At 39.7% G+C, this 27,091-nt stretch overlaps 2 protein-coding genes across 3 annotated transcripts in view; both read right to left on the minus strand.

Annotated features, from left to right (window-relative positions):
* The window catches only part of LOC114054178 (translocating chain-associated membrane protein 1), a 40,604-nt gene extending 27,506 nt beyond the window's left edge, over positions 1 to 13,098 (minus strand). The window contains exon 1 of one of the 2 annotated variants that reach the window (XM_027877339.1): positions 12,793 to 13,098. In XM_027877339.1, the coding sequence (XP_027733140.1) occupies positions 12,793 to 12,915 (123 nt within the window). In that variant the 5' untranslated portion in view covers positions 12,916 to 13,098. The remainder of the gene's footprint in view (positions 1 to 12,792) is intronic. The other variant, XM_027877338.1, reaches the window with a different exon arrangement.
* A 13,616-nt stretch (positions 13,099 to 26,714) lies between these two features.
* Positions 26,715 to 27,091, minus strand: part of LOC114054084 (endoribonuclease LACTB2-like) — a 45,302-nt gene continuing 44,925 nt past the window's right edge. The window contains exon 7 of the mRNA XM_027877187.1: positions 26,715 to 27,037. Within this exon, the coding sequence (XP_027732988.1) occupies positions 26,994 to 27,037 (44 nt within the window). The 3' untranslated portion in view covers positions 26,715 to 26,993. The remainder of the gene's footprint in view (positions 27,038 to 27,091) is intronic.

Consider the following 27,091-nt stretch of genomic DNA (forward strand, 5'->3'; position numbering starts at 1 on the left):
ATATTCAATCACTGTTCTCACGAAACAATTTTTAGTGAGAGCAAAAGATTCTGTGTTGTTAAATTAAAAATTATTGTAAATTATTATTTTTCTTTCATTCATTTTAATTTGTTTTTATACGCTTTTTATTTAAAAGGCTCTGTGATTACATGGATTCAATTCAATAAATGTTTTTTATTAAGCACCTACTACGTACCAGGCATTATGCTAAGTGCTGCGGATACAAATAAGAAGAAATTCAGTCCCCACTCTCGAGGAACTCACAAGCAATGGGGGAAGACAACACCCCAAAACAAGCTCAAAAGGTGGGGGGTGGGGGGGTACCACCAGGGGGTACCTGGCACAGGGCCATCTTGTTCCCAGGAGCTGAAACCAAGCAGAGCTGAAGATTGATGGGGAGTGGATAGACTCCAGAGTTCCTTCCAGTAATGTAGGTTGTCTCCCAGTCCTGCACACCCATTCTGGGCACCTCTTGTCTGTGTCCTCCTTTAAGTTTGCCATCCTTGCTCTCTCCCAACATCCCAAAGATACCAGAGGAACACTGGCTATCTGCCTATTGTCACCTTTTGTCATGTGACCAGCTCAGTCTTCTCATCATACAATTCCTCAATGACACCTTTTACTCCTGTTATTATAAAGAGCTTCAAAGAACAAGTTGCAGTTTGCTCACATCCACCAGGCACCTCTCCACTGCCCACTGGGTGATATTCATTTTGAATTCTTCAGGTGGATATATTCCATCTCTTGCTGTCATAGAACACCGGGAGACAGTTGACAATGAAAAGATGGACCTTGCTTTCACAGGAAGCTTGAGATCAGTGAAGCTTTGCTAAGTCCTCAAAAGCAATCTTCTCCTCTTTTTCTGCCCCCATTCGCGCCCAACACCTTGTCCACATCTGTACAGTCTGTTTCAGATACTGCCACATAAGCTCTATAATGCACTCATCAAAATGCATGTTGAAATTTGGGCAAGAGATATTCCTTATCTACTTGGTCTTTCCTGTGTGGATGGAGAGGTCAAACTCCTACAGATCCCTTGCAAGAGGCTCTACAATGTTTTGGGACATGATGCATGATCCACACAATGTCATCTGCAAATAGGAATATCTGGAAGACCTCTCTATCCATACGAAGTAATTCCTCTTTGACCTGAACTCTACTCTGTATCTTGTTTACAGTGATGAATAGCTTTAGTGAGCATGTATGCCTACTTCATGCTTTACCTGATGTGTACTATTAGCAGGTCACCGAACAGGGTTATTTCTGTTATATCTTCTATGGAATCTTGAATGATTTTGATTATGGGAGACACTTTATTGTAAAAGAGTCTACAGTAGATATATTATGAATGGTAGTTATTAACATCCTTTCAGCTGCCCTTTGAAGATGCCACAATCATCCACTGCATCCTGGGCTATCACCAGGAGTCCTAACTTTTGTCTTGCCACTGGACTTCAATGACTCTGGAAGACAGAGTGAAGCTAAGGATTTGCTCAACTCCACCTCACTTAAATCCAATTCACGAGCAAGTCAAGATATCACTCATTTGTGATGTCTTCTTCCAAAAGGAAAATGAAAGATCAACAACAACAACAACAACAACAACAACAACAACGGTACAAGGTCTAAGATTTTTTTCCCATGCCTTCAGATATATCCTCACAATTGTTTTACCTCCAATATAAATATGTTTTGGTCCAACTTGGGTTTCTCTAACATGCTATGTTTTATGGCATGTATAACATAGTAGTAGAATAGTACATGTATAAAATTTATAAATAAGTACATGTATGTCAGGAGTAAATACTTTAAAAAAAATGTTTTAACACAGGGATATGGGACCAAAAGTTTGGAGACTAATGTTACAGAAGATAAGAAAACCAGCCTTGGATTCAGAAAACATTAGGTTCGGCAGTTTTCAGATGAAGAAATTAAAGCTATCTATAGTCATATGAAAAAATGCTCTAAATCACTATTGATTAGAGAAATGTAAATGAGAACAACTCTGAGGTACCACATCACATCTATCAGATTGGCCAACATGACAAAACAGGAAAATGATAAATGTTGGAGAAGATGTAGGAAAATCGGAACACTAATGCATTGCTGGTGGAGTTGTGAACTGATCCAAACATTCTGGAGAGCCATTTGGAACTATGCCCAAAGGGCTATAAAAATGCACATACCCTTTGACCCGGCAATATCACTTTTTAGGTATGTATCCAAAGAGATCATAAAAATGGGAAAAGGATCCACACGGACAAAAATATTTATAGCAGTTCCTTCTGTGATGGCAAAGAACTGGAAATTGAGGGGATGCCCATCAATAGGGGAATGGCTGAACAAGTTGTGGTATATGAACGTGATGGAATACTATTGTGTTATAAGAAATGATGAGAAAGCAGACTTTAGAAAAACCTGGAAAGACTTGTATAGACTGATGCTGAGTGAAATAAGCAGAACCAGGAGAACATTGTACACAGTAACAGCCATGTTATAAGATGACTAATTTTCATAGATTTGGCTCTTCTTAGCAATGCAAGGATCTAAGACACCTCTAAAAGTCTCATGATAGAAAATGCTATCCATATCCAAGGAAAAAACTATGGAATTTGGATGCAGATGGAAGCATACTATTTGCTCTTTTTTTTTCTTCTGTTTTGTTTTGTTTCTTCTTTCTTGTGGTTCTTATTGGTTCTATTACAACATGACTAATGTGAAAATATGTTTAACAAAAACGTGGAGCCTATATCAGATGGCATGCTGTCTTGGGGAGGAAGGGGGAGAAAATTAAAAACTCAAAAGCTTATGAAGTGATTGTTGAAAATTAAAAATAAATTAATTTTAAAAAAAAGGAAAAAAGAAAAAAATACTAGGTCCAAGTCTTTTGACTTAGACACATATTGGCTATGTAACCTCAGACAAGTCACTTAACATCTTGTTGCCTCTTAACAAAACTTAATACTCTCTCATAGACATTTTCTTTAATGAGGCTTCTCCAAACCAAATAACAATAGGTCTCTACCTTCCACCTGCAGAAAAAATGTAGGAAGCACCAACTCTCAGACCATACGATACCAGTAGACATAATTAGTGACTCCTGATCACTACAGGAAGAGGGTTAAGCACTTCCTTACAGTTCAATAGAGCAGTGAGAATTTCCTAATTTACTATAGTAAGCAGCCCTTGTCCAAAAGGCATAACTTGGTTATTATTATTCTCTAGTTTCCTAAACTTGCACAGAAATTTAAAGAATGTAATCTTGAGGATAGATGTAATTTTGTTTTTGTCTTTTCAGTCTTGGAGACTAGCAAAGTATCTTCTAACCATCAGGTATTTCATTAATGACCATTGAATTTCCTGCTAAAACAAATTTTAACATGAAAGTTTAAAGGAAAAAGTGGGTTACATAAAAGAGTTTGGAGGAAGAAGTTATAAAGAAGTATCCTCGGGCCGGTTGGTGGCGCAGTAGATAGAGCACTGGCCTGGGATTCAGGAGGACCCGAGTTCAAATCCGGTCTCAGACACATAACATTTACTAGCTGTGTGACCTAGGCAAGTCACTTAGCCCCACTGCCAAAAAAAAAAAAAAAGTATCCTCTGTCTAAACTACTTAAATTACATTGTTTCATAAGGACGGACACTTTATTGAGAAGAGACTCATTAGAATCATAGGTAACAGTGAATGATTCCCATGTTTACAACTACACAATAGCCATTCCACTTACATAAGTTGTTTAGGATTCAGACTAAGTGAAAAACTTAAAAATACAGGGCTGCCCAGGAAAGAAAGAGTGGTAAAACCAAAAAGTTCCAAGTGTTATTCTACAAAGTTTAAGCATAAATGTTTTTAAATTTCACTAAAATATACATTATTTAATTAAATCTTTATTTCTTATCACAAAGACTTGTTGATTTGATTACATAATCAGGGCTGTTCAGATAGAAAGAATATAAGCTCTTTCGGGGTAGGAACTGTGTGATTTTTGCTTCTGCACTGATTGCTCATAGCAAAGGGGATGAGATCCTTAGGCTAGACTAGCAGCTAGATAATCTTCAAGAGACTGGAAGCTAGGTGGCGCAGTGGAAAGAGTACTGGGCCTGAAGTTACAAAGACCTGAATTCAAATGTGACCTCAGACACTAGCTGTGTGACCTTGGGAAAGTCACTTAATCCTGTTTGCTTCAGTTTTCTCATCTGTAAAATGAGCTGGAGAAGGAAATGGCAAATCATTCCAGCATCTTGCCAAGAAAACCCCAAATGCGGTCATGAAGAGTTGTACACAACTGATCAACAACAATAGGGGAAAAAATATTTCGGGAGCTCTGCAGAGGACCTGAGTTCAAAATCCTCCTCTAATAATTCCTACCTTATGACCCTAATTCACTTGATCTCCATGTTTCTTCATCTAGAAAATGAGGAAGCTGAACTAAATGGTTTATGAGGTTCCTTCCAACTTTTGGGATATGTTAAAAAAAAAAAACCAAACCAAAACATAACACCAAATCCTATAAATAACAGGAATAGGCACATTATTTTGTCCTAGGTTTCAAAAATGAATTTTAGTTTAGAATGTACTGTTTCCTTCAAAAAGAGGAAAACAAAAGACTAAGAGAGCAGCTTAAATTGATAGTGACTTCTATTTATCTTTTTACTTGATCTGCACAACAAAGTTGCAATTGGGTTACAAGAATCATTACCACCACTGCAGAGATAAGAAAACTACCCAAGTTACTGAACTACCAAGTCTTTGAACCTACTGGTAAGTAAATAGCAGAACCAGAATTTCTACCCAGGTTTTGTGATTTCAAGTTCAGCACTCCTATCCACTAACCCACATTGATCCCAATGGGTTACATTCACATAGGTGGCTTTTACATGTGTCATTAAGCATAACAAACCAGAAATCTGTAGAAAACGAAATTCTATCCAGCATGTTCCTGAGCCTTTCCCATGCTACCTTGTCCTTCATCTGTATCTGCCAAGGAAGGCAAACTAATTTAAGATCAGTTTAAGTAAACTAGTTGAGAAGGTTAAGTCTGATTAAGAAATATATTGTGTCCTAAAATCATAGAATCTTAGAGTTGAAAACAACATTATTAGTCACGTAGGCTCCATCTCCTTCTGATTGCAGAAATCCCTTTTATGATGCTCCACTGGTTGTCATCACAGCTTGGAGATTTCCATCAATGGAGAAGCTCCCTGCCCCACCAGGTGACCTGGCCTTCCTTATTTGGAGCTGCTTTCCGATTGGCAGTTCTGGGTCATTCTAGCTACTGTTAGTCCCAGCTTTGGCTTCTGAAGTAGTCCAAGTCAGTTTTATCCCATCCCACTTCCCCTTCCTTCCCGCTTTGGAAGAACAGCTCACAAATCCTCATTCTTTTCTTTCCTGCTTCCTTCATTCCATTTCCCTTACTCTTCTGGTTCCTGGATTATGCTTCACTTTGCCAAAGTCCCTCTTAGTAACTGAAAATTGTATCCATGAAATCTTAAAACAGGGTTGTTAACGACGTCAAAATGATCACACAAATTCATTGTACTGGGACTCTTAAGTTACAGAAACATTTACGGTGGTTTTTTTTTTTTACTTTTTAAAAAATTTAAATTTTATTTTTTCTCATTTACATGTAGAAAGTTATTTATTTATTTATTTTGGTTAGGCAATGGGGTTAAGTCACTTACCCAGGGTCACACAGCTAGTGTTATGTGTCTGAGGCAGGATTTGAACTCAGGTCCTCCTGACTCCAGGGCTGATGCTCTATCCACTGTGCCACCTAGCTGCCCCCCAAAAATTTGTTTTTTCTTAACACAGGATTTGACCTGTTTATAGTAAAACATGCATTCTGAAGAAGCTGCTTATAAAGTAAATTTCCAAATGTCAAATCTTATTTTCTTACTAATTTCCATTATAAAATCAAGGGCTTATTTATTATTATTTTGCTGGCCTTAAAAGTTGTAAGTTAAATTTTTATGTAAGTTAGTTACTACATTTCACTTGAGGAAAAAGATTATTATCTTATTTATCTTCCTATCTTTCAGTGCCTAGCACTGAATATCCCCTACTTAATAATGTTTGTTGAACTAACTAAACCTTTTAAACTGTTCCAAGCTAGTTAGTGTGACCTGAGGTCAAAGAAAATTAAACAACTATTATTGAAGCACTAACCCTTAGCATATGGCCATGACCTTTGGGAAACAAGCTTCAAATTACTGAACATTCTTCTCAGAAAGATGTAGCCAGGAGACAATTTTACCCCCTTATCCCTTGATACTTGCTCCTTTAATCTTCATTTTGGGGTATACACCATCCCTCAGAACTGTTTCCTTTCGCAAAGGACATTTCTTTCTCTTCTACAATAATGTTCTCCAAATCTTCCCTCCAGGGCAGTGGTTTTCAAAGTGATGGTTCACTGACCCCACTGGTCTGTGAGGTCAAAACTATTTTCATAACAATATTAAGATGTTATTTATCTGTTACAGTTTGCTACCCTTTTCCAACTACTCACCTATGTAAAGTTGGATTTTCTTCATATGATTCAACTAAAACATACTGAGACTAAATACAGAAGCAGATATAATAATCTTTTCTTATGCCAGACATTAAGAGATCTGCAAAAAATACATAAAACAATGCTACTCTTTTCACTAAAACTTTTTTGTTTTAAAAAAGTTATTGTTCCATAAAAACATTATTCATGTTAAAATGGAATGGGTTTATTTGTTATTATTTTAAAATGACTTAATAAATACTTAACAATTTATCAGTTTTTATTTCTGATATGGAAAATATCAATAGATATAATCCACGTAAACAAAAGCTCTTTGGAATCCTTAATTTTTTAAGAGTATAAAGGGGTCCTAAAACCCTAAAGTTTTGAGAAATGATGCCCTTGGGTAACTGGTATAGTAGAAGGAGTGCTAGATTTGGGGTCAGTGGACCTGGGTTCATATCCTGGTTCTGCCTCCATACTAGCTTTTGTGACCTTAAACATCTCAAGATCTGAGTTTCTCAACTTCAAAGTGAAAAGGTTAGACTAGAGGATGACCGTGAAGTTCCTTCTGGCTCTCAATCTATAATTCTCCTTTTTCTGTTGTTAAGGACATGTTCAATTCCATAAACATACTTTAAAAATAATATTGTGCTAGATACTGAGGGGTAAAAAAAGGATGAAATTGAACATTCCTTGTACTCAAAGGGTGCTCACATTTTAAGAAATCAGGAGTAGACAATTACAAAAAGGGAAGTAGTGTGAAATAAGGTTGAACAGGTACACAAATAACTGTAATCTTAGGCAGAATGTGTTACGTGCAAAGGAGAGGTCCAAACAAAGCGCTCTGAGAAATCTGAGGAGGTAGAGAAAATTTCTAGGAAAGGCTCCATACCTTAATTAAGCCTTGAGTGAAAAGGAAGAGTTCACATGGAGCTGGAAGGGGAGAAAGGATAAAGTCAATAGAATAAGATGTTCCATAAAGACTGTGCAAACAAAGATATGATGATGGAAAAAAATCAGCAGAAACAGTGAAGAACAGCTAATACAGTTATCTCTTCCACATTGTGGGGGCTGTGATCTGGAAAATCTGCATAAAAATTTCTGGCTTTCCCTTTGTACCAGAGAAGAAATCTGAATTTTTTCTCTTTCTTTTATGGGGTACTTGCAGTACCTTATTGTAAAATTTGGGTTGATATTATATAATACCATACATATATTTTTATACATTTCTGAGTTTCTAAACTTTTTCTGTATCTGCTGGCCTTCATGTGTTGTCTGCTGCTTCCGCAAAACTTCCCCAAAATTCCCATTTCTTTTGCCGACCCAAGATATACAGAAACTGCTATGGGGAAAATCTCAATGCGGAAGGGATAACTGTAAATATAGAGTCAGATGTACTCAGAGGTGGTAGGAACCATGGTGACCAATGAGCTCAAAGCATACATGAACAAGAATACCTTCTACAACATACTTTTTCAAGTGGTCATCCACAGTCTTTGCTTTAAGATCTCTAGAGTGTTGTAGTGGTGGAATTAGAGGACTCAGGTTCAAATTCCTGTCCCTCATTACTGGTTTAACCTTAGGTAAATAGATGATTGGTTGCCAGAAGGCCCAGATTCAAATCCTGGCTCTGCCACTTACTGATCGTGGGCATCACTTAACCTCTGTAGGCCTACAAGTTTGATCTCTGTAAAATGAGAGGGTTGGATTACACAACCTCTAAGGTCCTTACTATTGCTAAACCTACAATTCTGTGAACCTGTTTTACCTTTCAAAGCAGACTCTTCTACTTTGGGATAGCTCTGTCAGGAAGTTTTTCCTTACATAGAGCTGATTTCAGTCTCTGCAATTTGCCCTCCAGTTCTGCACTCTAGGAGTCAAACAAAATTGAATCCCTCTTCCATATGACAGCCTTCATAATATTTGAAAACAGCTATCTTTTCTAAACCAATGCTCTTAAACTGTGGGTCACAACCCCACATAGAGTCACGACCCACAGTTTAAGAAGTGCTAAAGGAGTCAAGAAGAGTGGAAAAAGTTTAAGAAGTCCTGCTCTAAACACTCCCAATTCCTTGATCTTATCTTAATTTGCCATGAGCTCGGGGTCACGGCTTATCCTGATCATCCATCTCTGAATACTTTTTGGCTTATAATAATAGCTAGTATTTGACACTTTTAGGTTTGCAAAATGTTATCTCATTTGACCTTCACAATACTGTAAAGTACATACTATTATTATACCCATTTTACAGATGAGGAAACTGAGACTGAGAGGCTACATGTCTTGCCCATGGTCACACAGCTGGTAAGTTTCTGAGTCAGGATTCCAATGATCTTCCTGACTCCAAGCCCAACACTATTCATTGTACCACCTACCTTGACACCTATCATATATGTGGCACCTGTTATTTCAGGTATGATCTGACCAAAGCAGAAGCGAGCAGCACTGCTGTCTACTTAGACCTAGAGGCTATGCCTCTGTTAAAGTAAGCTAAGATCCTACAGACTGCTGACACATATTGAACTCGCAGTCTACAACTCCTGGATCTTTTTCAAACCAACTAATTATCCAACCATGCCTCCCATCTTGTACTTGTGACACCAATTTTTTAAAAAAGTCTAGTTGTAAGACGTTGCATTTTTATTAAATTCATCCTGCTGTCTCTACACCATTGATACAATCTAACACCTGGGTTGCTTCTTCCTCCTCCCAGCTTGGTGCCATCTGAAAATCTGGTATTACAACAATGCCTTTATCGAAGTCACTGTTAAAAATGTTAGAACAGTACAGGTCCCTGGGGAACTCAGAGAGGAGGCCTCCTTCCAAGACGACATTAAATCATTAATGACTACTTGTAGGTTCTAGCCATTCAACTAGTTCCAAAACCACCTAGCTTGTAGGGTTTGTCCAGTCCCTGTCTTTCCATGAAAGATTTTGCGCATGATGAAATTAAGATATTTGTGTGAATGGTCAATAGTGTCAAATAGGCAGAGAATTCAGAGAGGATGCAGACTAGGAAAATGTCATTGCATCAGGCATTTAGGATGTTACTATGATCATCTTTGTGGAGAAGGTGGTTTCAGTTGGATGGTGGGAGGATTTTATAGGAGGACTAAGTAATAGGTGAGGAAATAAGAGGTTTTGAATGTAGATGGCTCTTTTATAGCAAAAGAAAGAATGCACCCTCAATCCTCTATTAAGAATGTAGGAAAAAAAATGTCTGTTAGCACATTAATCCTGTAAACACCAAACCACCTTCAACATTTACTTTTCTGAATAGTTTTTCCTATATCACACTGCCCACATTTGCTTTCTTTAAAGCAACAAAACCAAACCAAACCATGACACATTGTTTGGATACTGACACTTCCCAACAAAGAACCAAACAGATCCCTAGTGGATTAAGAGCATGCCCCTTTCCATGTTTATGAGTTGATAAGTTTGAGTTTATGAGTTGATATGTTTATGAGTTTTATTTTTGATAGTATAGTTATTAACACTGACCACTGTATTTGAAAGGTTTTTGTTAGCTCTCCATGTTCATTCTGTATAAACTGTCACTGATTGCACTTTTTAAAGTACCCCAGAGGACAGAGAAGGTAACTCGAAGGGCTTGTGGGAGGATTAGTGGAAGTAATTCTTAGGACAGGAGAGTTGGACCAAACATGGATGTCTGAAGACAGAAAAAGAGCTAATAGAGACGGGGAAGGAAGGGAGCGATGGAAGATGCTTGGGTAGATGAGGGTGGGGAGGATGGGGTGGGAATATTAATGCAGCAAAACACAAAAGGGGCTAGGATCAGATCAAAAGCACAGGAAATAAGGGCCAATCTTTCTCCTTCCTTTCTAGTAACTACCAACAGGTTCCCTTCTCTCCAATATGCTAATCTTTTTCTCATCTATTCGGATGAGTTGCGCACAAACCAGTAAAATATTTGCTATTATCTTAATAGTATCAACATGAATCCTGTGACATTTGCTTTTATAGTACAATTCAAAATCCTGAACTATTAACATACGGTAAAAAAACTATACCTTGTCTGTATGATACATAAGTCTGGTGTCCTGAATTTATCCTAAAAACATGTTTAGCACTTTTATTGTTCCATACTAATATTTTAAAAACCCTTCAAATTTATAAATAAAAATATTTTACCCTTATTTTAAAAATTACTCAACGTACACTATGCAAATTCTTACGTGAATTCTTATCAACAGAAAGCTATGTAGAAAAGAATGTGAAACAATGTTTCACATAAAAGTATAATCTTACCAATCTCCGTACACTCTTTGGTTTCTAAATTTGCCTATATCTCATTCAAAACTATGATAATCTCCCTTGATTTTATTCAAATATGCTATTTGCAAGTTAAGCTTTATCAGTAGGAAACCAGAAACTGCACAAAAACATGAAACCTAAGCATAATTACTAACATTAAACATATTAGATAATCATTTAATTTTGCATTAATACTGTGGAATTAAGTAATACAGCAATAAAGTTAAGAATAAACAATCTAAGTTCTAGAAAATTTTGGAGGCAAAAAATTTTTAGGAAGTACCTATACAATAGTAATATAAGAAAACAAGAACTTTAAAACTTTAAACTATTATATTCTATTTATTAAGTATCTATGTGGTAGGTGCTAAGAGAGATTCAAGGATGATTTGTAAGGCTCCTGAGCTCATGGAGTTCATAATCTAGAAGGGAAATATAATTCACATGTAAGTAATTTTAATATGAAGTTTGAAACCCAGCAGTGAGCTTTGGGAGAGGGTGGAACAGGGAGGGTGTCTTAGAAAACGCAACATTTAAGGGGTAAGGATACCATGGAAGATTTCAACAGGTAGTTAAAGGAAAGTAGTTAAGAATTGAGATTCTTGACTTTTAAATTTTAAATAGATGTTTCTTTATTGCCAAGACCTTATTCCATCTGCTGCCCAAGCTTTTGTATTTGAGTTCTCTACTATTTTCCAATGTTGCAGACGTTACACAAGAACACTAAAAGAAAATGGTGAGTTCAATTTCTGCTGGGTCCCATACAAATCAGACCGATTCCTCAAACCTAAACAAAAAATGTTAAAAGTACTGAAGATACTGTATCTTCACTTGCCAAGTTTTAAACGTCCATTGTGTTTCATAATAGCCACTCAATGCCAAGTCAAATAATCCATCGGAATACCCCATCGGTGGGGAGCGCCTTTGTAAGGTCGCTTGCACCTCTCCATCCTTTAGTCGCAGAATTTCCTGTCGTCTAATTCCCCAGGGACCAAAACTATTTCACTCTTTGGCCTATTCGGGCCATTCTAATTAATTTGATTATGTTGTGACAGGGCACGTCAGTGGTCTCCTAGTGGACGAAATCCGCATTGAGGTGGACAAGCATTTACTAAACGAAACTAAAGCCAAACGCCCGCAGACAACGAAGGGAGTGATGTGCGTACAGCCCGAGCCGGAGTCCCGCCCGCCGCGGCCCCCGCTGAGCCCCGCACCAGCCCCGCACAGCGCCCGCCGCTCGGGCTCCGCTCGCAGATGGACACGTCTCCAGCCGGCCGCGCAGCAGGGGCTGGAAGGGGCAGCTCCGCATGGGGCTTGTAGTTCTGCGAGGCCGCCCCTCCGCCCAGCCCCGAGGAGGGGGGGACACATTTCCCGAGAGGCCTTGCTCCGCTCGCTCGGCTTTCCCGGCTCCCTCTCCAGCACACCCCCCACCCCGCCTCCAGGCAGCCGCCGGGCCCGGGGGGGGGGCTCATCCCCTCCGCCCGCCCCCTCCCCTCCGACGAGGGGCCGCCCCCGACCCCAGCGCCTCGCTCACTGCCACGTAACCCTTCGCGGGAACCAGGAACTGAGCGGCGGCGTCGACGCGGGCGGGAGGAGGAGGAGGAGAAGGAGAAGGAGAAGGGGGGGAGGGGAAGAGGGGGCGCCGGCCCCAGAACGCCAGCTCCCCTTCCCGCCCGGCAAAGTGACGAAAAACCCGAGGCCGAAGAAGCGGCTTTCTCTTCCCCTCCTTTTGCCTCCCGCGCCGCTGCCCCGCTCCGGGGCTCCCCAGCAGGATGGTGGGGGAGCAGGAAGCTGCATCCCCCCCTTTTTTTTCCTGGGAGGGGGGAAGACAGAGAGATGCGGCCCATACACCTCGGGGTCAGGGGAGGGGGGTTCTGTCCGCAGCTCCCTCAGGACGGGGCAGGGGGGAAACTGTCAACCCCAGCAGGGAAGAAAGGAGGAGGATGGGGCGGGGGAGCTCCCCGCTGGGCGGGAGGCGCGCAGGGGGTGGGGGCCGAGGGGGTGTGTATCTGCCCGTCTCACCTCGAACATGAGCCCCACCAGGAAGACCATGGCCACACAGGAGACGATGTCGGCGTGATTCTGCAGGATGAATTCGTGGCTCAGGACGGGAGGGTTCTTGGTGCTTTTCTTTCGGATAGCCATAGTGAGGGCCGGTCCCTGTCCTCTCCTTCCCCCTCCTCTCCTCCTCCTGCGCCGCCGCTCCTGCTGATGCTCCTGCTGTGCTCTTCCTCAACGGCAAGCCTCTGCTGCTGCTGCTGGGGCTGCTGCTACCGCCTCTGTCCCCTCCCCCTGGCTGCTGCTCTCAGCCCCGCCACAGCCGCTCGCAGGGACTTCACTTCCCATCCCACAGCTACTACGCAGCCGCCGGGGCGGCCCGGGGTGGGGGGGGGAGAGAAAAAAAAGGGAGAAAGAGGGAGGGAAAGCAATTGAGATCGCGCACGCGCAAACTTTGGGTTTAAGACGCTCGCAGCACTTTCCCTCATTCCCCCTTCCCCCAACCCTTCAGTCTCGCCTGCAGCGCCACCTGCAGTCTGGAGGGCGGTAGTCCTCTGGGTGAGGAAACGCCCCTAGGGCACCCGTCTGGAAGGGGAGGGAGGGAAAGCGAGAGTAGGTGCTCTTTTACCGCCGGCGAGCACCTCCGCCCCTTTGATGGTGAAGTTGCTGCTGGTTGTAGCTTGCTCTGCGCAGGCGCACCTAGCCCCAAACCTGCCTTAGGCTCCTTCTGGCTCCCCGATGGGCCCACGCTTTGGGCTCTGGCACTAACCAACACCTTCCTCTGTGTTGGTTTTCCCTTGGCAGCCGCTGTCCTCCTCCTCCTCCTCTTCCTACTCCCCCTCCTCCTCCTCCCCCTCCTCCTCCTCCTCCAGGGATTCTACGTATGTTGGCCTCCAACCCCACCGACTCAGAGCCCACCTAGAGCGTTGAGTTGCCATGGCTACTTCCGTGGGTTGGGGCGGGCCGTGGACCACCAGCTGTCGGGCACGTGCCGCTGGCGGAGCCGGCCTGGCATCTTCGAGGCACTGCGGGGGGACCCGGGTGGAGGGAGGCATTATGGCTATTAAAATAATTTCCCAAATTCTTTAAGCTGCCACTGGGCCTGGGCAACACCACCTTCAGCCCTCGCCTTGATGCTTGGCACCACGAAATGGTATAAGTGCTATTATTACTATAAAGGGCATTCTTCCATTTTTCACGGGGCGAGGTTAGCTTAAGCAAGAAGGCTTGGGAGATGGATGGTTCCCACTCCAGAAACTGGAGCCTCGGAGAAACTCATGAGTGAAGTCAGCATTTGTTTAGCGCCCAGTCAGCACAGCACTTATAAATCCTGGAGGACTGTGCTAACTGCTGTGGGGAGATTTAGAAAGGAAATAAAAAGCTTAAGACCTAATGGGGGACTGGAAAAGCAACAACCACAAAAGGGTGTCCCAAAAGAAACACGGATGTGAAAGCATGGTGAATTACAGCCAAGCAAAGGCAGTGCAATAAGGACTCCTTTATGTGATCATTAAACAGTATTAAGAATTAGAACTTACCTTTCTTTTGTCTATTTTAACCTTTATTGGCAGAAAATATAAACTGTAAGCCATCCTTCTTGAACAGAGGAAATTAAGATCAGCAAAATTTAAACATCTCATGGTAACTCAAGGTCTGACATCTATTTTTCTTGTTAGACTGGCTACAGACAGCTGTTATTTCTCACTGTTCTCCGTTTTACCTCCCTCTAGAAAACCCCTCATTTGTCCCAACTCCATGTTTTCTATATTTTTTACTTATGTTGACACAAATTAGACTGCCTATGAATATATTCTACAACTATGAAAGGAGATGTCTTTGAAAGGGGAAAAAAGGGGTGTGTGTGTGTGTGTGTGTGTTATATATACGTACACATTTGTGATATGTATATATGTGTTTATATATATAAATACATATAAAAATTGGATACATGGGGAGGGGTCAGGCAGAACTGGAGGCTCCATTCCCAGTTTTTATCAGGCCTGGCTGAATGCAGCCAGGCTGGTAGTCATTGTTACAGAAGCATGGTAGTAGAGGTTTAGGGACAAGATTTCAGCCTTTGGAAGAACTAGATTTCTCTAGGAATCAGGACCCTAGCCCTGGAAGAACTGGGTACTAGTCAGGCAATCAAAGCCAGGGAGTCAGTCACAAGGACATAAATCAGGCTCTTAATTACTGGAATGGCTATGAGGCAGTGGAGGTTATAGAGAACAAGGTAAGAACCCAGTAAATTGGAAATAGAGTACATGGTCAGATTGAGATGAGCAACAGAGGTCACCCAATGCATTAATAGCCTAGGAGTTCTTAAATTCCCTCTAGCTAGGAATGGGATTGTTTAAAGAGTATAGGGAAAGGTTGTGCCTGAGAGCTTTATAAACTTGGCCCTAGACTTGAAAGTCATAAGAATGCAGTTACAGGAAACTAGGCAGATTATTGCATACATCCATGTGAAATTCTCTAATGATGTCTCCTATGGGAATGAAAATTTTTAGTGAATGGGCTTCATGATAGTTATTGTAAATGTTCAGAGACTTTCTTCATAATCAGGGCTTGTGTTATGGAGGGTAAAGTTGATTGTATGACCTTTGGATCAATGGAGTGTTACTATATGTGTGAGGACTGTATGCTTAAGTTATGGCCTTGGTCCCTTGACTCTTATAGGAGAAACAGGAACAAACTAGGTCCTGATCCATTAATCTTGCTTTACAGCTTTATTTATTCCATTAAAGTCCCTCTTTGGTGCCTTATAGCAGCAAAGAAGTAACAATGGGTTCTTGAAAGCTCTGCTACAAAGCAAAAGCTCTAGAATGTCCTACTAAGCCAAAAATAACTTGAATTATTAATGATTTGCAAAGAGGTTCTATATAGCATATTTGTCAAGATTTGCAGATGACACTAGGAGAAATAGCTAATAGGCTGGATGGCAGTCTGAATCCAAAAACATCTCTAGAGGCCAAGATGTTGGCTGAATCTAATAAGATAAAATTTAATAAGGAAATGTAAAATCTTTCACTTGGCTACAGAAAGTTAGCTGAACAGGTATAAGAGCAAGATCATTACATGGAGAAGTGCCATGGCAGCAGTGCATCTGAAAAAAGATCTGAGGGTTTTAGCAGACTATATTATGAATCAATAATGATTTTTATTTTTATTTTGGGGTCCATCCTTGGGATTTCATAGAATCAAACATTTAGAGCTGGAAGGGATTGTAGAGACTATCAAATACAATTCCCTCATTATAAGGATGAGGAAGCTAAGGCCCAGAGATGTTAAGTGGTATGCCTAGGTCCACATAGCTAATAAATATCTGAGGCTGGTTTCGAACTCAATTCTTCCTGACTCCAAATCCAGCAATGTACCACTTAGCTACCTCAAAGAAAGGAGAAACATACTTCTCCACAGTGACAGAGCTGTGGTTGTGCCTATAACACAGAGAATTCCCTATAACACTATATGACCATGGCACCTCATCAGTACTGTCCCCTCTACTCCATGTAGGAGATGCCTGATATGGAAATTCCTGACACTAATGCAGATCAGCTATTCATCTGTAACTTGTAATTTTAGAAGGCTGTTTGGGGACTCTGAGAGATTAAATATCTTGCCATGATCACAGATATTATGTATCAGAGGTAGGACTTGAACCTAGGTCTTTCTGACTCCAAGGCAGGCCCTGTACTCCCTAAGTGTTACTGTTTCTCAAATCTAACAGTCTTGGGCTGCATAAAGAGAGGCATAATGTCTAGCGCCAGTGAGATGACAGTTCTACTGTATTCTGCTCACTTCAGAGCAGAGTTCCAGGATACCACATTTTAGAAGCTGATTTATGAATTGAAGTAGATAATTTGATAAGTTCAAAAGTGTCAAGAGCATCCATAGTGTACAGTGGAAAGAATTCTATATTTGGTGTCAAAGAATCCGTATTCAATTCCTGGCTCGGCTGTTTATCACGTATCAGACTGGATCACTCTCTGGGACTCGATTTTTCATCTTGTAAATTTAGAGGATTGAATTAGATGACTTCTAAGGTCCCTTACAATTCTAAATCTATGATCTTTTGATTATGTGACATCTAAGATCCCTTCCAGATCTAAACCTTTGATTATATGTGTCTGACTCTCAACTTTAGTTGAGGGCAACTAGGATAGTAAAAGGTCTCAAGATCATACAGTTAAAAAGTTTGAGAGACATAATTTCTAGGTAATTAATAATTTTATTAATAATGCTAACATATTACCAATAAAATGGGTCAGTGATACTCTCGAATGCCAAAGACCTCTCATGGTGTTAGACTCACAGTTTATATGCCCTTGGAAGAGGGGGTGTTCCTGAGTTGGTGGTCCACTCTGGTTAACAGTGAGATAGAATATTATAATGAGAGGTGGACCTATTCTAATACGGGGTTGGGGTGGGTGAGTCTGTAACTTTGATTATGTCATTTATTTCTAAACTGCCCAGCCTTGGGCAATCTGATCAAAGAATTTATCCCCACCCATACCAGTGTAGAGCACAATGGGCTTCTCCACCTTAGATTAAATTCCTGGTTAGGTTAGGTGAGGTCCAAACAAGATTGAGGAGAAAGTTAATGCAATGTCTTTATAAACAATGTCCTTCAGAGACTGGACAACCTAGAGGCTTTTGAAAAAATCCTGATCCTAATTTAATAATTGATTATTAATATGAGGGAGAAATAATAATTTCTCTCAATATCATACAAACATCAGTTGAAGGTTCTGGGGATAGCCTGGAGAAGAGAATACTTAGGTAGGGACATAATAGCTATTTTTAAATATTTGTTGAAGAGGGATTATTCTTGTATTTGCTCTGCCCCAAAACTAGGAGTAATAATAGAAGATTTAGGGAGACCAATATCAGTTCATGGTGCAGAAAAATTTCCTGACAATTAGAGCTATCTAAAAATGAAATGGGCTGCGTAGGAGTTAGCTGGCTCCCCATTAGCAGAGATCTTAAAAGCTCAATGGCCATTTATTATGTAGAGAAATCATTGTTCATGTATGGGTTGGCATCTGGGGTCTCTTCCAGCTCTTTGTTTTGATAAAAGTTTGGTGTATGGGTCCACTGATAGACTAATTTTTTGTCATCTAAGAACCATTATCTAGCTGAGTTTAGAGAACCTCATCACTATTTTAGTCAAACACTTGTTAATATTTTGGTTATAAAAACTCTGTATGACTATTTATGGAAGCATAGAGGGGGTGGTAGAGGGAGTGACCACAGTAATGAAAGAAAAACCAGGAGATATTTGCATATATTTCCTGGTTCTTCTTTCTTTACTTTGTGTCAGTTCCTTTGACTAGTTTGGCAGTAGTGTAGAGGACAGATTGGAGAGAAAAGAGATGAGGCAAGGAAATCAGGAACTATGAGAACAATCTAGGGCTGGAACTGGGGTGGTGATGGTGTGAGTGGCAAAAAGAGGATAAAAGGCGTAGAATCCACGAGATTCAGCAACTGATTGGCTATGTAGGCTGAGGAAGAGTGAGGAGTGAGGGATGACTCTCAGGTTGTAAACCTGGTTTACTAGAAAGCTAATAGAGGCTTTGACAGAAATGGGAAATTCAGAAGAGGCGTTGGTTTAAGGGAAAAGATAATGAGTCCCGTTTTGGAATGTTAAATTTGAGATCTCTGTGGAAGGAGCATCCAATTAAAAACATCTAAAAAGCAGTTGGAGACATATGATTGGAGTTCAGGAGATGCTGGGGTTTTGTCTTTGTATTCCCCAGATTCTAGCATAGTGCCTTGCTTGTAGTAGATGTGTATGTATGTACATATGTACATGCACATATATGTATATATGTTTTGTTTTTTTTTAATGGGAAAAAAATCTGCCTTCTCTCCTTACCTCAACCCTCCACCCCATTCCTGATTAAGGAGAAAGAAAAACAAAACTGTTAATACAAACATTTTTAGTGAAACAAAACAAATTTTCACATTGGCCATGTCCAAAAAGTATGTCTTATCTCATTTGCACTCTGAATTTTTAACCTCTCTATGTGAAGGTGTGTGACATTTTTCATCATCAGTTCTCTGGATTTGTGGTTGGTGATTACACTAATTGGTTCTTAATTTTTTCAAAGTTTATCTTTACTATATTCCTGTCACTGTATAAATTGTTTTCTTGGTTCTGTTCACTTCATTTTGCAAAAATTCATACAAGATTTCCCAGATTTCTCTAAACCATTTCCTCCATCATTTCTTATAGCACAATATATTTCATCACATCTATATATCATAATTTGTTCATATGGGTAACCCTTCAATTTCACATTCTTTGCTACTGTAAAAAGAGTATATCTTAGAGTTTGTTTTGCTTGAGATCCTAGTTAAGATCCTCCATTAACTTACTCTCCTACTAATTCCATCTTCTCTCATTTCCCTGTTGAATAAAATTAATTTTTTAACCCCACTTTGTGTATGGGTGTGTGTATTCTTCCCTTCCTTGACCAGTCTAGACGAGGGTGAGGTTCAAGTGTCAGTTGCTTCCCCTGTCCTTTTGGTATACATGTCTACATTTTGTACCTTATGTGAGATAATTTTCCCTAAACTTCCTCCCCCTAGTGGATTCCTCTTTCTTTCTCTTTCCATTCATCTTTTAAGGTCATTAAAACATGACAAAACTATTCCCAGGCTTTCTGTCAATAATTAGACTTCCTCCATGACCTCTGATGATGAGGGCACATCTCTCCTTTATCAATAGTCAATAAACATTTATTAAGCACCTACTTGTGCCAGATACTGTGTTAAGTGCTGGGGACAGAAGTACAAAAAAGAAAGATAGTTCTTGACCTAAAGAAGCTTAGAAAATTCAAAGAAATCTAAAATCAGTACAGCTGGATATAAACACTTTATCCTTGTTTAGACCTTTGTCACCTTTTGTTGGTGTTTACCTTTTTATGTTTGTTTTAACACCTGTGTTTTAACTTCAAGTTTTTGCAAAGCTCTTCTTTTTTCTTCAGGAACGTTTGAAAGTTCTCTATTTCATGAAAGGTCCATTCCCTTCTCCCCCCTTTAGGATTATAGTCAGTTTTGCTGTGTAAATTATTCTCGGCTGTAAGTCTATATCCTTTGCTTTCTTGAATATGATATTCCAAGTTCTCTTCTGCTTTGTAGTGGTGACTGCTAAATTGTGTCTGATCCTGACTGACTCACCAGGACTTAAATTCTTTCTAGTTACTTCCAATATTTGTTTTTTCTTTGATCTGGAAGCTTTGGATTTTGATTAGGATGTTTCTGGAAGTTTTCATTTGGGGGTTTCTTTTAGGAGGTAACTGGTGGATTTTTACTTTGCCATCTGGTTCTAAGAGGCTAGGCAGTTTTCTTTGAAAAATTTCTTGAATTATGAAGTCTAGGCTCTTGTTTTGGTCATGATGTTTAGGTAGCCCAATGATTTTAAATTTTATCTCCTTGTTCTGTTTTCCAGGTCTGTTGTTTTTGCAGCCTTACATTTTCTTCTTCTTTTATTTTCAGTCTTTTGACTTTGTTATAATATTTCTTGTTGCCTCATATTATCACTTGCTTTTGTTTGTTCCATTCTAATTTTCGGAGTTTGTTGCTTGTGCAAGGTTTTGCACCTCTTGTGCAAAACCATTAATTCTCTTTCCAAATCTTTCTTCCGTAGCATTTTTTATTTTCTGATTTTCTCCTTTAGCATTCTGATTTAATTGACAAAAACATTTTAAACTCTTGCTTCATCTCTTTCAATAATTCTAGTTGAATTTATGCCCAAGCTATGTTTTCCTTTGAAGCTTTGCTTGTAGATATTTTGGAATCATTCTTTTCTGCTTCTGTGTCTTGAGTGTCCCTGTTGATGGGGTATGGGCCCAAGCTGAGACCTTTGCCCCTTACCCCAAAAAGAATTTGGGTCCCATTTGTCTACAGGCCCTAGAAAACTCCACCTTGGACTCTCCTTGAACTCTTCCACTTCATCAAGGGAGTCTGTAAGGTACTATGCCCAAACTCCCAATTCTCAGTTGCCCTTAACCTAGCCCAACCCTCCATTGTTTGTTACCTTGGGATGGTTCAGGCTTACTTCCCACCCTTGATCCTATCTAGAGAACTCCAGTCACCTCAGCCTACTGGCCACTCCCATCAAGATCCTCTCTAGACCCCTTCTCCAGTCACCTCAAACTACTTAGCCACTCCTAGATTCCTGTCCATTAAGGTGCTCAGATTCTTAACATGTAATCAGTGGCTGAGTTTCACTCTAGTCGGCTTGTCAATATGAGCATCACAAATATTCAGATTCCTTAAGAGTCTGGCCAATATGGTGAATCTTTAATAAACCTTGTTTTTGGCTGAAAGAAGGCTTGGGTTGAATTCATTTGGGCAGGACCTACGTGTTGCTGTTTCGGGATCCCAGCACCCCTAAACCTCAGCACCTGTCACCATAATATCTTTTTTAATGGGGGTATTCTTTTTCTGTTTGTCATTCTTCCAGCCTACTTGCAGACTTTATTTATTTATTTATTTTTATTTTTAGGCAGTTGGGGTTAAGTGACTTTCCCAGGGTCACACAGCTAGCAAGTGTCAAGTGTTTGGTTTGAGGTCGGATCTGCAGGTCCTCCTGACTTCCAGGTTGGTGCTGTATCCACTGTACCACCTAGCTGCCCCCTACTTTCTGACTTTGAATTTGATTAGGGCTAGCCTCTGCTGAACTTCTAGAGGGAAGGTCTGGGCTTCTGTGACTCATTTTTTTGTGTATTAAGCATTGTGTTATTCCAGTACAGCTTAGGCTGGTGACCTGCAAGCTTGAGATGCTCCTAAAGTGGTCTGATTTAGGATAAAGTCTGATTGCTGTTCCTTGGCATGAGTTCTGCAAGTTCCTGAATCTTGTTTGAGTCTAAGCAACAACAGACTGCAGCTGGGCTCAGACACTATCAGCCATCTTGGAAGTTCTGCTGGCTTAGAGTGGTAGAGCTGCAGGCTCTGGGACAGATGGAGTAAATACAACAAATCTAGAAAAGAAGGCAAAGGAGTTTTTTGGGGGGAGGGAAAGGCCTGTTGAAAGTGCGCCTGAACTGACATGTCACATCCAAGCTGAGATGGTATCCAAGTTGTGTCTTGAAGAAAGCTAGGAGTCTAAGATGTAGAGTTCAGCAAGGGGTACGTCCTACATGTGGGGGATCGCCTGTGCAGAGGCATTGAGGCTAGCGTTAGATGTAGTAAGAGAGTATTTTACTCCTGACATTAAGAAATGTATTGATGAAAAATGCTATCAACATCCGGAGAAAGAACTATGGAGTTTGAACACAGATTGAAGCATACCGTTTTTCTTTTTTGTTTCTTCTTTCTTGTGGTTTTCCCTATTGGTTCTAATACTTTACAACATGACTAATGTAGAAATATATTTAATATGATTGTACATGTATAGCCTATATCAGATTGCATGCCATCTTGGGGAGGGGGGAGTGGAGGGAGGGGGAGAAAATTTGGAACTTAAAATCTTACGGAAGTGAATGTTGAAAACTAAAAAAAACAAAACAAAAAGAAATGTATTATCAAGATTAGGCCCAGTTGGCATTGCTTTTGTCAGAAGAACCTGCTCATACATTAGATGGAAAAACGAAGAAGTCATTGAGTGATCTGCTGTGCAACTGGGCTCTCTGCCTGCCCCGCCACCATTTCTCATATGTACATGTGTGTGTATGTGTATCTCATTCTGCACCCTGAGTCCACCTCTCTGTCAATAGGTGAGTAGCACCAATTGATTATCATTGGTCCTCTAGAATCAGGGTTGAACACTGTATTGATCAGATTTCTTATGGCTTTCAAAGTTTTTTGTTTTTACAATGGTGTTATATAAGTTGTTCTCCTGGTTCTACTCACTTCACTTTGTATTAGTTCATACAAGTTTTCCCAGGTTTCTCTGAAACCTTCATCATTTGATCCCTTTGATCATCAGATTATCCCATCATCATTTAGGGGTTTTGGGGAGAATGCAACTGACTCCATTTTGTGCTATATTTGCTGTTATTATATTTCTTTTTCTGTGTGACACTAAATGTACTGTCTCCTTCAGTACCTCTCTTCCCTCAGTTAACTGTAAAGTAACAAAAGAAGGACTCATAGGACTTTGAATAATTCCAGGAATTCACCCACTTCTCTTTATTCTATCTAATAAGACACATTGTAGAAGCTTAACACAAGTTAATTAACTAACTAATAAGGAAGATACAATTTTCTTTGCTCTGTTGTGAAGAGCTATGCTAAAGGCCTTTTTTTTTTAACAGTTTAAGCATCCTTTTTCTTTTACTAAAAACATACTGTTTACACATCCTACCTAATCTTACTCAAAACTGCTTTGACCTACCTGATCTCTCCTCAGACAACATATAATTGTGTGTGTATGTCTGTGTGTGTATGTGTGTTTCTGTCTGTGTGTGTGATCTCTGGAATTGTGAAACACAAATGTCCATCACCTTTTATTGGTGTTTATCACACTCATGAATGGATAAACTATAGTGTACCTGTCTGTAACCTCTGCTGTCTTATTTGTGCAGTGGTTAGCACGAACCATGAAAATTCTTGCCATAGGCAGCTAGGTTGTATTGGGTAGAGTATTCCTTATGAAGACTGGAAGACCTGAATTTAGATCCAGCTTCAGATACTTATTAGTTGTGTGGTCCTGGGCAAGTCACCTAACCTCTATGTGCCTCAGTTTCCTCATTTGTAAGAAAATAGTGGCACCTATTGCAGGTGTGGTGTTGTTGTGAGGAAAAAATGAGTTAACATATGCAAAGTTCTTTGAAAACACAAAAATGCTATATAAACGTTAGCGATTATTATTGCTATTATTATTTCTTAATGCATTGTAGTATTGATTCATATACCCTAATTTGTTCAGCCATTCCTCAATTGATGGGTAACCCTTTAGTTTCCAGTTCTTTGCTACAACAAAAAGGGCTATTTTTGCACGTTTTTGTACCTCCTTTTCCTCTTTTTTTAAAAAAAAAATTTCAGAGTATAGTAGCAGTAGTAGTATTTGTACTAGTAACAGTAGTAGTTGTTGTTGTTGTAGCCTATTGATAAATAGTCTAAGGATATACATACATAGTTTTCCTAGAAAGGAATCCAAGCTGTGAATAGCCACATGACAAACAAATGTTCCAAAGCAATAATAGAGAAATGCAAATTAAAGCAGTTCTAAAGTTCCACATCCTACCCATCAGATTGGCAAAATTGGTCAAAAAAAAAAGGGGAGAAAATTACAAATGTTGAAGATTTTGTGGAAAAACCAGCACATAGATCCACTATTGATGAAATGGTAGATTGGTTCAGCCATTCTGGAAAGTAGTAGTAGTAATTGTGGTAGTGGTAGGAGTAGAAATACCCAAGCTATGTTTTTCTTTGAGGTTTTACATGTAGATGCTTTAGAGTTATTCTCTTCTGTTTGCGTCTTCAATGTCCCTGTCATCCTGTTAGCTTTTGATGGTGGGATTTTTTTTTTTTTGTTGTTGTTGTTTGTTGTGCTTCTAGCCTCTTTTCTGATTTTGGAGGTTTAGGGCCAATCTCTGCTGTACTACTGGAGGGAAGGTTTGGGAGCCTTGGACTGGCTGGCTTCTGAGATTGTTTGCAACTCAAATCCTGTGATTCTGAATTATCATAGTTATAAGCTATTGGTTTGTCCCTTTTTTAGTCTTGATATGTTCAAGGGTGATGAGCCCAGAATACAAGAAGAAAAGGACGATTCTTTTCTTCTTTTTTCTGTGCTAGCTATGGAGTAGGGACCTTCCAGTTCTGGGCCAGATTTGGTCATGGATTCCATTTGACCACTGGTAGATTTTTAAAAATCAATTGTGCCTACTGAGTGACTTGTTCTTAGTTGTTAAAACCTATTTGTGTCTATATAACTGAAAAAAAAAATCTGGTTTTAAAAGTCATTGGTAGAGATAACCTTAACATAACCAAGATAGTTATATTTCAAAACTTCTCTATGGAAAAGCAACTATGTAATAGTAATTAAAAGTAAGTAACCTTAAAGTACACTGGTAGAGGGAAAACCAAAAATTCCATTATTAGTAATTTGAAAAAAGGTAATTACAGCAGAGTACTGGCATTTTAGTTAGGAAAAAAATCTAGAAAAAAAAATTGAGGTCATCATTATTCCCTTCATTCACCTTGTGCTTTAAAGTAGATTTTCTGTAGACATACCTGATATTTTCCTATCTCTTTGTTTTTGTTCACAACCCTTCCTCCCTGTGGAGTGATCATTTGCTCCACCACCCAATCTGCCAGTCAGAGTCCTGATTATCCTTTAAGCTCTCTCAAATGCTGCTTCCTTCACGAAAGTTTTTTGTGGTTCTTCTGCTTCCCAATTTCTTTTATACCATTTGTAGTAGATATGCAGGTTAGCTCTTCCTGTATTATTCATAGCCATACTCTGGATTCATGCCAAGAAAGCATCTGTTATAGATATGCGGGAACATGTGGTCCATGATAAGACATATAGATAGATGCTGGGCATACTGTACCTGGAGAGGCCTGAAAATTCTTGTGGTTTCTATGGGGAATCACTTCTACCATGGTGGTAGTGCTAGAAAGATGAGAAAATGGTTAACCTAATCACAAGGGAAGAAACAAACATTTAGACCTTGCCCTTGCTAGTACTAGGAAGAGAGGCCCAGCTGGGAAAGATGTACCAAAGAGCAAAAAGGCAGAGCCACAAATATCAGGGAGGATTAGAAACCCACGGACCTTGCTTTTGCGAGGTACTACAGCTTACGCTGACAGGGAGCCAAGTGCACTCAGGAGCAATTCAGCCCTATTTCATTCATACTGCGAGTCATGTGAACTGTATAGGTTCAGAGGGAAACTGGAATCCGTCAGACAAGAGGATTCCTTTTGGAAAAGGGAGGAGAGACTTCCTAACAGTCAGGGAACTTGGTTAGGAGCCCACTTTGTGTTATTGTTAGGTTAATTAAAATTTATTCCACGTGTGATGTCTTCTTAGCTTGAATGCTTAAAGGGGACCAGAAGGGACAGCTAGGTGGCAGAGTGGAAAGAGCACTGGCCCTGGAGTCAGAAGGACTCGAGTTCAGATATGACCTCAGACACTTACTAGCTGTGTGACCCTGGGCAAGTCACTTAACCCCAGCTCCTCAGAAAAATAAATAAAAGGGGACCAGTGTCATTTTGAGGAGAAAACAGTGAGAGATATAATGATATTCCTAGGAAAGCTTGGGGTAGGTATATGAGCTAATTTGTGTGTGCTTTGTGTGTACATGCAAGTCAGATAGTGACATTCTTATACATGAACTAGTGGTATTATATGAGAGATGCCTCCCAAATTGTACCCAGATCTCTTGTCAGGGCTTAGGATTCCAATAACACATGCATTATGTAATTATCATATTCTACCTCATACCATGTTTATTTGTGAATATTCTATCTCTTTCCTGGAGTAAATAATTATAATAGCTGGCATTTATATAATGCCTCCTAGTGCCAGGCACTGTGCTAGGAGCTTTACAAATACTATCTCATTTTATCCCAACAACAACCCTGCAAGGTAGGTGCTGTTACTATCCCCATTTCACAGTTGGGGAATCTGAGGCAGAGGTTAAATGACTTGCCAAAGCTCATACAGCTGGTAAGTGTCTGAGGCTGGATTTGACTCTGACTCCAGGCCCAGTGCTCTATCCACTACACCACCTAGCTGCCTCAAAGATAGGAAATGTATCTTGAATAAGTTCTTTGAAGACAAGGGCCTGTTATTTTGAATCTTTTATTAAAAGATAATAAAAATGATAAATGTATGATAACATAGATCTATCAGACATAAGTGTTAACAATTAGAGTTTAAGAAGTAGGAAGGATTAAAGATGTAGACCTATTTTAGAGTAACTGAGGAAAAATATATTGCTACTTTTGGCTACTGACAACTGGATCATGTGGACAACTTTCAAAGCAGATTGTTTAAAATAAGCTGATTTTATTAATTTTAAAGTACAGAAGTTTTAATTAGTCTGTTAAGAACTCACAAATCATTATAATCTATTTTCATAAAGTCTTGAAAATAAAAAGTTAGATGAATTATAATTACAGTGAATACTCTAAATATAGATTGTGGAATTCTTATGTTTTTGATAATGGAGCAGATATGATGTTAATTATTTGTAGCTAGTTTCTTTTTCAATATTCTTCCTCAGTCAAAGCTTCAGATTATTTATTCTTTATTCACTAGCATGAAACTAGAGATTAGCTTTCCATTTCTTTTCAGGAGTCATTGTGCTTGCTGTGAAAAGACAGAGAATAGAAATTTATTAAACTAACTTAAAGATATGTTATT

This window comes from Vombatus ursinus, unplaced genomic scaffold, assembly GCF_900497805.2.
Source record: "Vombatus ursinus unplaced genomic scaffold, bare-nosed wombat genome assembly UNPS02014812.1, whole genome shotgun sequence".
In the NCBI taxonomy this organism is placed as follows: domain Eukaryota; kingdom Metazoa; phylum Chordata; class Mammalia; order Diprotodontia; family Vombatidae; genus Vombatus; species Vombatus ursinus.